Source organism: Numida meleagris, chromosome 1 (genome assembly GCF_002078875.1).
Source record: "Numida meleagris isolate 19003 breed g44 Domestic line chromosome 1, NumMel1.0, whole genome shotgun sequence".
NCBI classification, from domain to species: Eukaryota; Metazoa; Chordata; class Aves; order Galliformes; family Numididae; genus Numida; species Numida meleagris.
In genome coordinates, this window is record NC_034409.1 from 48504701 (window position 1) to 48514698 (window position 9998).

Genomic DNA, 9998 nt, shown 5'->3' on the forward strand with positions numbered 1-9998 from the left:
GTTTGATTGTTCTTAACAAAAAGCACAGACAGCTAATTAGCTTTCTACGTAAATTTATTTTTAAATAAGCCTAATTTTATTTAGGTATGTATTTATATTTAAAGTGGGTCATCTCTGGAGGATAGTAACTAGAATTTATTGTCATGGAAGGTTTGCTTTTTCTTTTTAAGTTTCTTGAAGCTTTATCTTCCCACAGAATGATATATCCACAAATACACCTCAGCAGTAACTGTTACACATTACGTAGAAAAAATGGGTTTGAAACTTCTCAGTCTATGCATTCACAGTACAAAAGCTGTTCTCACAGTCTGGGTCAGAAGATGAGTTGGGAATTCTTGGAATCCTGAATCTTCAGCAGTATAGACTCTGGCTAATTATTGATATAACTCTGGAAATGGATGTATTATCAGTTCTAGTTATCAAATTTTCCCTTTGGTCAATATAATATGTTTTCTTTTATATCCCTATATGCATGCACCACAAGTACCCTTAGAGGGCTTTCATTTGAGATGAAAGCTTTTTTCAACTGAGAAGTAAGCTGTAACCTAGTGAGATTGAAGTCTGGTGCAGGAGCTAAGAGTAAGCAGCAGATACTCTTTTATTAAAATTACTACTCTTCCTCCAGTGAATAGGAATTGCATGTCTTTCTGGGATTTATCAAATTGTCCTCTATGTAGAATTCAGATTATCTTTTTAATTGCAGTGCAGTGTCTTAACAGTCTTTGTGAGCTCAGTTTAGGTATACATTAAGATTTAATATTATCACTGGGGAGAACTGTGTGTATTCTTAGAGTATCCATTTATGGATGAGGAATTAGCTCGTGAAAGGATATTTCCTGACAAAGGTGAAGGTACTAAAAAATATGCTGTCATTTTTGTATGTAGATGGAGGTGGTACACTGTAATGCTATATACTTCCAGCAATAAATAATGAAAGTCAGTAACAAAAAGGCTGCAGTGCTCCAACATACTCCGGAAACATCTGACCTGAGCTCGGGCGTATGTTTCAAAGCGAGCTAGAATCTTTGATGTGAAATTTCTTAATAGCTTAAAATTAGATGGCTGGTTGCTGTGATTATGTATTAGATTTGATCTTTAAGCCACGGTAAGTATAAGTCAGTCACAAGGACAGTATACTAATATAAAATTGCTTTTCTCAAATCTAATACAAGTTCTGATGTTGTACATTGAAGTGAATACGAGCCTTCCTATTGAATATCTCTCTCAGTAATTACTTAGTCACAGGTTATGCTGTCAGATCTTCAGGAAAAAAAAGCAAAACTTTAAAAAAAAAAAACACAACTTATTTTCCCCTTTAAAGTATGTTCTTTAGAATTCTATGTATTCATTTTGTACTTGATGGTTCACTTTACTGGCATGTTAAATTGCACTTTAAAAAAAAAAAAAGAAAAGTAGTGCTTTTTGATTCACATGATCTCTCTTAAACTGGGTAGATGTGGAATTGATATAACCGTAGAAATTGATGTGGAGTCAAGATAAAAGCTGCTTTACTTGCATTACTTCGAAGTTCAGAGCAGAGCAGTGTCTCTATTACCAAATCCAATTTTGTGTGTGTATTTCCTTGTTCCCCTTGCTCCTGGAGCTCATGACCATATGACCTTCATTCAAAAACTGCCCTGGGGAATGATATTTAGGAAGGTCTAACTTTTGTAGATTGCCGATTTGCTTCCTATACATAGAGAGCGTCTGTGAAGCTTTTACATGTTTTCCTTAAACAGCTTTATTTTCTAGTACTCCTGTCACCTGATATCTCCCTTATTTGAAGGGGTTATTTGTATTTCTGATGAGTAGTGCTGCAGTATGAATGTGGACAGATTCAGTCTTCTTCTGACAGTGATGTTTTCAGGCCTCTGTGAATCTGCGTGAAACCTCATGTGGTTTAAGCTTTGTGAGATTCCTAGAAATCACAGGTTTCAGAAATCTGAGTACTAAACCTTTCAAACTATGGAAGTGGTACGTAAAAATTCTGTGAGGAGACAAGCTTTATTTGTATTAGTGATACAAGCATAATTTTTATTATCACTGTCTTGATGATGATTAAGTGAAGAGGCTTTGGTTCAGAGACTTTTCAGTGTATCTTCCGTAATGGGAATCACTTCATTTTAGGATGTATGAAAATGTCCTCTCCTTCTCTTCCTCCTGCAAAGCGAATTACTGGACAACCAGAGAAATACCAACAGGGGAGGGTCATCTTGAAGAGTCTGCCCCGAAGTGACAATGGCTTCTTTAGGAGGGTGTTTCACAGGATACGTGGGCTACCTGTGGTATCCATTAAAATGGAACTGATAGAGATTTCATTGCAAAAGTGCAGGGTATTTTTTTTGGTGGTCACACTTGTCTGTGATTAAGTTGAAAAACTCTTGCTGAACTCTTCCAGGTTCTCTTTCCTGTCCCTTTTTTTATTACTGTTATTTTTTTCTCTCGGACCCAACTTTGTCATTCTGGTTGTTTTGCCAAAGCTTCAAAGCCTTTATTTTACAGTATCCGTGAAGATTTGATAAGGGCTTTCTTTAAGGGCTGATCTTTAAGTCAGATCACTGCAATAAGCATTCAGTTACTGAGTATACCCTGATGCTCTCTGCACTTGTTGCTAGCTTGTGCAGTTAGTTATGTGATGTTACAATACGTTCATTATTTTTCTCATGCAGTGGTTTTTCTTCTGAATTTCTTTGGTTTATTTGAGGCTCGTCTGCAGCACTGTTGAGTGCCTTGGTCACACACATTGGCATGCTGATGGATACTGTTTATTAAAAAAAATAATTGCAACCTACATTTGTAGAATTGTTGACTTTTCAGCAGGACAAGAATATATAGGACTCCTTGCATAAAGGTATTTTAAGTTTTATGCAATTAGTACAATCAGACTCTTGTATTAACTTGGAATATAGTTCTGGCAAAGAACTACACTTGTTGTGCACTTAATGTGATGATCTTGTGATCTTTGTTTTTAATTAAGAGGGTACTGTTTAAATGTTGATACGGACTGGATTGTAGTGAGCTCATCTCCCACCAAACGTGCTGTAAGACTTGCTATCCTATTACCCTGGACATAAATCTTAAGGAACCAGCATCATCAATGTGGCATAGCCAGATTTGAAACAGCTCTGGGTCTACATTGTAGTGTTGCCTATCAGAATATATTAAGTTATGAAAAAACCTGTTCAATGCCATAACTGTGGGACCTGTTCACCTCTGGAAACTGAAGTTTCCACTTGACCAGATGAAACGCACATCAAGAGAAGACTGAAGTTTAATACCGTCGGAGAACACTACTTGATTCTATTTTTCATGCAAATAGTGGCGCTTTCAGTGGAGCTTACCAGGTTATTTTCTTGTCCCAGAGACTAGGCTGGGAGGAATCTCTAATGTATTCTGTTTTATCTTGATGTATAAAGTCTTTTCATTACTGTTAACTGGATTTGAACTTGTTTTCTTCCATGTTTTCCCATTGTCCTTGGTCATCCTGCTTTAAAATAGGATGGGGCTCTTGAAGGAGACAGTATTCCTACTCCTTGAGAAAGGGAAGGGGTAGTGTATTGGTTCTTGTGTTCATAGGTTATGGTGTCCAGCTGAAGTCTGTTAGCTAGTCAAAAATTAAATGTATTTGGTATTGGGAAGTAAAGTTGGGTGAGATAAGAAAATGCTATTTTTAGTGGATCTGTAGTAACTGGAAGTTAACCTTTTGTTTATAAATATGGTACTAGCTTTATGATAGCCATAAACTTGATTAACAAAAATAATGAATTGAGGGGGCTCATTTTCTTAAGATGGTGGAAGTAACTTCTACCTGTGTGGTCGACTTGTATTTTCACTTACTCACTTTTACAACCTGTCAGACTCCAGCAGAGACATGCTGATTTAATTGTTTTGGTTTGAGTCCTGCTGTATGGTGCACAGAGATTATTCATGATACGGGTTTGTATCAAGATGCTTTCTAGCTGAGTGTTTCACCTGGTCACAGCCATTAACTGAGGATTCAGAGGGTAGTGCAGGAGGCGAGGTAGAGCCTTGCCATCTCTACTGATCCTATCTACTCGGACACCCTAATGTGTGTAATCCCTTACCACATCCCATGTTACAAGAGTGGCTGCATTTCTCCTTAGGGGCTGGGAGAAAGCTGAGAAGCTTTGTTTGGTTTGCTGTTTTCAACTCTGTGTTTGTTAGTGAAGCTGGAAACCTGTTACAGGCTCTTGAGTAATGTGTTGCTTGCTTTTTCTCTGCTGTCAGAAATCAGGATTTTTTTTGTCAGTTTGCCTTTCAGCCTCCACAATCTCAGCTATCTGGGTAAGGGATGTCTGGAATTTGTCTCTTTTTGTACTCAGGAGCACAAGATTTTAACAAAATCTTCATTGTTGCTAGCAAGTAATACAGCTTTATGGATGTTAAATCCTTTTAGCAAGTGCATTTTGTACTGAAAGTTTTCCTTTTATTCTTTCTTATGTTCTGTTGGAGTAAATATCAGTGGTACATAGTACCTGCCTCACAGGTGGCCCTTCACCAGAAAGTATCAGTCCCTTCCATTCCTCGAAGAGTTTCCATAGAAAATCTTGTATTGCAATTGCTTGTTATCCTTCTGGACTCCTACGTACCATGTACTATGTCTTCAGTACATGGAGAATAACATGACAACAGTCCATATTTTCTTAGCCCAAGATGGCCTATTGCCACATGGTATTTGTTTTCCTATCCCATTTCTTACAAATGGTGTCGTCTTGGTGTCTTTGTCTTCACTGAACTTTCTCAGTGATGTTATTTAGCATAGCATGTGTCATACATACATTGCAGATGTGTGGTTTATTTGCTCGCTCATGAACTTTGCAGATGTGCTGGAGGTTAGTAAAATCTGTGATTAAGACCATGTGGAGCTTGCAGATCCCCAACTCACAAGTATTTGTTAAGTGTGTTGGCTTATATGTGGTCTTAGTAAGAATCTTGTGTGTGCGTTTTGCTCCGTAGTTGAAGTAATTAAAGTGAGCCGCATTGCTTTGCACAAGCTTTTGGAAGCAGTAGTGAGAAAATAAAGTGGAAACTGATGCTGTGTGATGTGGAATCCATCATAAAGTTATTTCTGTGATGGTGATTTGGTTAATTTTGCTCTGAGAGATGAATTTTGGAGCTTCTCAGGCTTCTTTTGGATGCTTGAGGAGGACAGTGGGCAAAAGTCTATCAAAGATATTTCCGGCTAGCACTTAAAAAAAAAAAAACTTTTAGCCCCAGGAAAAGAGATTTAAAATAAATAAATCTTACAAGTCTCAATGAAGAAGTAATTGCACCAAGTTCCTTAGAACTGTCTGTGTGCCTTCATATTGCAAGGAAACAAGTGGGAGCTCTACAGAAAACAGGAAGTAGATCACATTTACACAGTAGGAAAAATGGAAGTAGAAATGGAAGCTAGCCGTATGCACTAGGACTCAGTAGCAAATGAACAGCAGTTAGGAGAAGTCACTGATAAGCCTGCTCTTTTCGTCTGCTGTGACTTGTAGACCACTTTCCTGCCACACGTCTGTATGGATATAGCGATGCATAAGCTGGGACTCTGGGTTGCTTTTCTCATGTCTCTGTGCTAAGGTTACTAAAAACTGGTCTAAGTTACTTGCTTGAAGCAGAACTGCAGTTCTGTTACAAGTTTTTTTTTTCTTTTCCTCCTGTAGCACTTAAAACTTGAATCTCTAGATGAGACATGGTGCATGTATTGGACATAGTGTCGGTCAAGATTTGGAGTTTACTTCCACATTATTTTTTTCCCTGTTTCTTTGCTTGTGCTTGAGTTCTTTCTTCCCCTTTGGGGTAGTTCATGCACTGCCCTCTGGAGAAGAGTGATTGCTTAGCCTCAACCAGTGAATGGGGATAATGTCACTCAGCCATCAAATTGTATCCCACAAACTTGTCCAGGCAAAAAGGATGATCTTTGTAGTACACTCCTTCCATTTGTGCTTTGCCCCTTTCCAGGCCCCACAGGCAGTAGCAGTTTGGCCACAGACATTCTAGGTATCAGCTGCTGACCTGGTATGCAGGGATGCACACGCGGATAGATGTTCGTGCTGGAGTGGCTGTATCAGGCATGTGAAGGGGTAGAAACAAATGCAGATGTTGTTCCAACAGTCGCCACAGTGCATATAGCAGATCAGCACAGTTATTTGTTTTTGAGTTCAGCTGGTGAATAGGCTGAAGTATGACTTACTGTTATTCGTGATTGAAGTTGTTACAATTCTACAGTGAAAGGACATCTTAAATCAAGTTCATTTTAAAAAGAGAAAATAAAAATCCAGTCTCAGAAGGGAAAGTTCATTATGAAAGCACAGGATTTCAAGAATTTGCTTTTTTGTTTTTATAAAAGCATGACTAGAGACATCGGTTCTTCCTGAGCATTACGCTTTACAAAAATTGCCTAGGGAGGCTTTGATAGCAAGTGAGCCTGCTTTTTTCAGGCTCCACATACAGAGTTGCAAGTTAACAATATCCTCTAATTTTCCAAGAAGATGTAAATCTCTTCTGCTGTCGAAGTAGCAGTGTTGTGTTTGTATCTTGCAGTGATATTCTGGTTAACATCAAGATCTTTTCTTCAGTTAGGACAGGCAGATATGGCTTGAAAAAAAAGTTGTTTTCTGAGTTTCCATGAGAGTGTAGTGCAAGCGTACTACCCATCATTCTCCTTTTAAATGTATTTGACTGCAAGTTAATCTTAAATACGGCTTTCTATATTGGTTATAAATACTAGGATATTCTTGTTTGTTTTGATTTTGCATACCTAAAGCAGGAGATGGTTTGTAGAACCTGATGCTCTGTTTTAGGTAGCATGGTTTACCACTTGTGTTTGAGGATCGTTTGTAGTGCTAACAACCAAATTATCCTATTTCGGTATGTGCCATGAATAACTTAGCCGAATAGTTCAGATCTGACAGTTGTGGTATCCAGCTGGTTTCCTTTTAACCAAAGTTTGAGGATATTGTTGTGCCAGAACTTACTCTAACAGGTCTTTAAAGAATTTTTTCTACTGTTCTTCAACTGCAAGAGGAAATCGCATTCCTTCCAACTTCATGAGAACCTAGTTACCATTTTCTTCGGAAGAACACCTGTAGGGCTGTGAATGAGCAGCCGATATCAAAACAAACAAAAAATGTGATATTCCCCTGCCTCCCTGGTTCCTCGAGAGATTTAATTATGTTCGGTTTCTGTAGCAAAGCCCTGCCTAGCCTTTCTTCATTTTAATATACTTCAAAGAAAACAACCCTTTCAGATCTGCTGCCCATTGATAAAGCAGATGAATTGGGTTGCCTAGCTTGTGCCAGAGGTCTTCTCGTGAAGGATCTGGTATGTTTTACCTGATTAGTAATGGAGGGAGAGCCTCTGTGCCCTTGATTATTTGAGTCCGTGAACTGAAAATATGGGGAGTTGGGGGAGGAGTTAAATCTTTCTCCCACTCCCTTGCACTTGGTTTAAAACCTGCCAGTCCTCTGGATAATTCATCAACCATATAAACATTGACCCTAGTTTTTGGACAGGGAAAGTATTAAATGCTTGACTTAAAAAGTAAAAAAAAAAAAAAAAAAAATCCCATACCGCACCAAAGAAGGACATCTGTTTCTAACTTCAGCTTTTTATTTTTTTATCTTTCATTTTTTTTGTTGGTAAATCTCCTAGACAACAGCAGTTCTGTAGAGAGTTTAAATATGAAGGAATGGCAGGACGGGCTAAGGGCACTTCTACCGAACATTAACATCAGCTTTGGTGGACTGCCCAATGCTTCCTCCCCCTCCAACGCCAACCACAGTGTACCAACGTCCAACACTGCCACCACCGACAGCCTGAATTGGGACAGCTCTGGCAGCTGGATGGACCCCGCAATCATCACAGGTAATCGTTTCTCACTCCTTCAGCTCTGCTGGCAAGCCATCCAATGGGTGTTTGGCACAAACTGATTTACATCTGGAAAAAAAAAAGTCAGTATGCGGTGGTCTCTTCCAGCTTCCATCCACAAAACCTCAAGGGTCCAGGAATTTGTGTGGAACCTCTAGGTATAAAGTGTCACCTGACCTTTTGCAGTGCATGCCTGGGACCTTTGCAGGCAGTCAGGATGATCAGTGCTTATCTGTAGGGTCAACCTAGGTGTCCCTTCCGCTGGATGGCATGTCCGGTATGTGCGCCGCTGGTCCTGAGGCACTGAAGGCATTAACTGGACTTTCCTATTTAAAAAGGGACGTACTCCACTTGTTTATAAAGCTCTCTTTTATAAGGCTGTCTGGTTGTGTTTCCCTGCTAGAGAGGCTGAAGCATGATTCAAGTAGGCAGAGTAGGAGCTGAAGCATGCAGGGCACTGGTAGGGGATCGGTGTGGTAAGGTCATGGAAACAGGGATGCAGTCACTACACAGAATGCTTGATAGAAAAAGAAGTGCTCTGAGGGGGAACTTTCTCCTATCTGGATTTAATATTAAATGTTTTGTGGGCAGGGTAATTTATATATAACAATGTAAAATGCATTCTCTGTACAAACTAATCATGTTTTCTCACTGTTGCTTTGTGTTAGGTTAAATTGACCTCCTTCATGCTCAGCTTTTTGCTTCTGCTCTGACTTGCCTGTATCCTGTTTTTTCTTCTCTTTGTAGGTATCCCAGCCTCCACAGGAAACAGTTTAGACACCCTTCAAGATGACAATCCTCCACATTGGCTAAAATCTCTTCAGGCCCTCACAGAGGTGGACGGTCCCAGTGCAGCGCCGTCACAGACACACCACAGTAACCCCTTCGGCACACAGATCCCTCTGCACAGAGCCAGTTGGAATCCCTACTCTCCTCCTTCAAACCCAACCAGTTTCCATTCCCCGCCCCCAGGCTTTCAGACAGCCTTCAGACCCCCCAGTAAAACCCCCACAGATCTACTACAGAGCTCAGCGCTGGATCGTCATTAGGAAAGGAGGAAAAAAAAAAAAAAACGTTAGAAATGCAGGAATTGTCCCACCCCGACTCCTCCCCATGCCCACCTACTGTTCCTTGTCATATCTTTCTTTCTGAAGAATCCAGTTCCTGATCAAACCTCCCCCCCAAATGCAATGCCATCACAGGGTCATGGCCGAATCTTTTCATTAAGTTTCTGCTGAGCCAGTGTTTGAAATGCACTGTTGGAAATAATTTCTACACATTCTAAGAAAAAAAAAGAGAGAGAGAAATCAAAACGCAGTCTCAATGCTTAAGGAGAATATTACTGTCTTATGTCTTTTGCACATGAGTATTCCTGCCTAGTGGGAAAAGTGTCAGTCTACAGTAGGAGAAAAATGCAATGCAGAACCAAATGCAGAAATATGAAAAAGGTATTTAATTTCAGTGAAGTTACTGAGCATGTGGGGCAAGCAGTGGCCTACCATTTATTTTGCATTCAGTGTGGCACTACACAGGGAAACTGCCGTTTTTTTTTTTCTTTTCAGAAAAGAGGACTTTGTGTCACTCAGTAAGAGGTTTGACATGAAGCGTGTTGAAAGCCAAAACACTTATAGCTATGAGTAAATGGCATGTTGCTGAAGAGTGGTTTAGAGACAGGAGAATAAGATTTTTTTTTTAATTTTGGCTTTAGATTTAAAGTAAACTTTAATGTTTTAAAAGTATTCACAGATTTAATACCTAGCATATACGTAATATAATTATAAGCAGCTGAAACACGAGTGATATTTACTTCAGTCTTTCTGTCTCCTCTGTCGGTCTCTCTTTCTTTTTTTTTTTTAAACAAAGATTCACCTGATTGGGGCACTCTGGGATAGCACTGCATTGGGGCCACATGATCACCATCAGGAGCAACCTCTGACCTCCTCTGCCTGCAGCTTTTACTTAACCCTGTAGTTTCTGGACGTTTGTGCAGTATTGAAAAGACAGGAAAAAGAAACAGATAAACATGGTTATAACCTGACGCTAAAACTAAAACCAAGGAAATGTACCTCTTTCTTCAGAATTAAAACTAAAATCTTAAATAAAACAGAACTTGATGATGA

At 39.4% G+C, this 9998-nt stretch overlaps 1 protein-coding gene across 9 annotated transcripts in view; it reads left to right on the top strand.

Moving 5' to 3' along the window:
* CNOT4 (CCR4-NOT transcription complex subunit 4) overlaps window positions 1-9998 on the top strand; it is a 75711-nt gene extending 65713 nt beyond the window's left edge. For 6 of the 9 annotated variants that reach the window (XM_021412834.1, XM_021412694.1, XM_021413007.1 and 3 more), the window contains 2 exons: window positions 7663-7875; window positions 8626-9998. In XM_021412834.1, coding sequence (XP_021268509.1) covers window positions 7663-7875; window positions 8626-8927 — 515 coding nt within the window. In that variant the 3' untranslated portion in view covers window positions 8928-9998. The remainder of the gene's footprint in view (window positions 1-7662; window positions 7876-8625) is intronic. The other 3 variants (XM_021413179.1, XM_021413267.1, XM_021413357.1) reach the window with 1 other exon arrangement.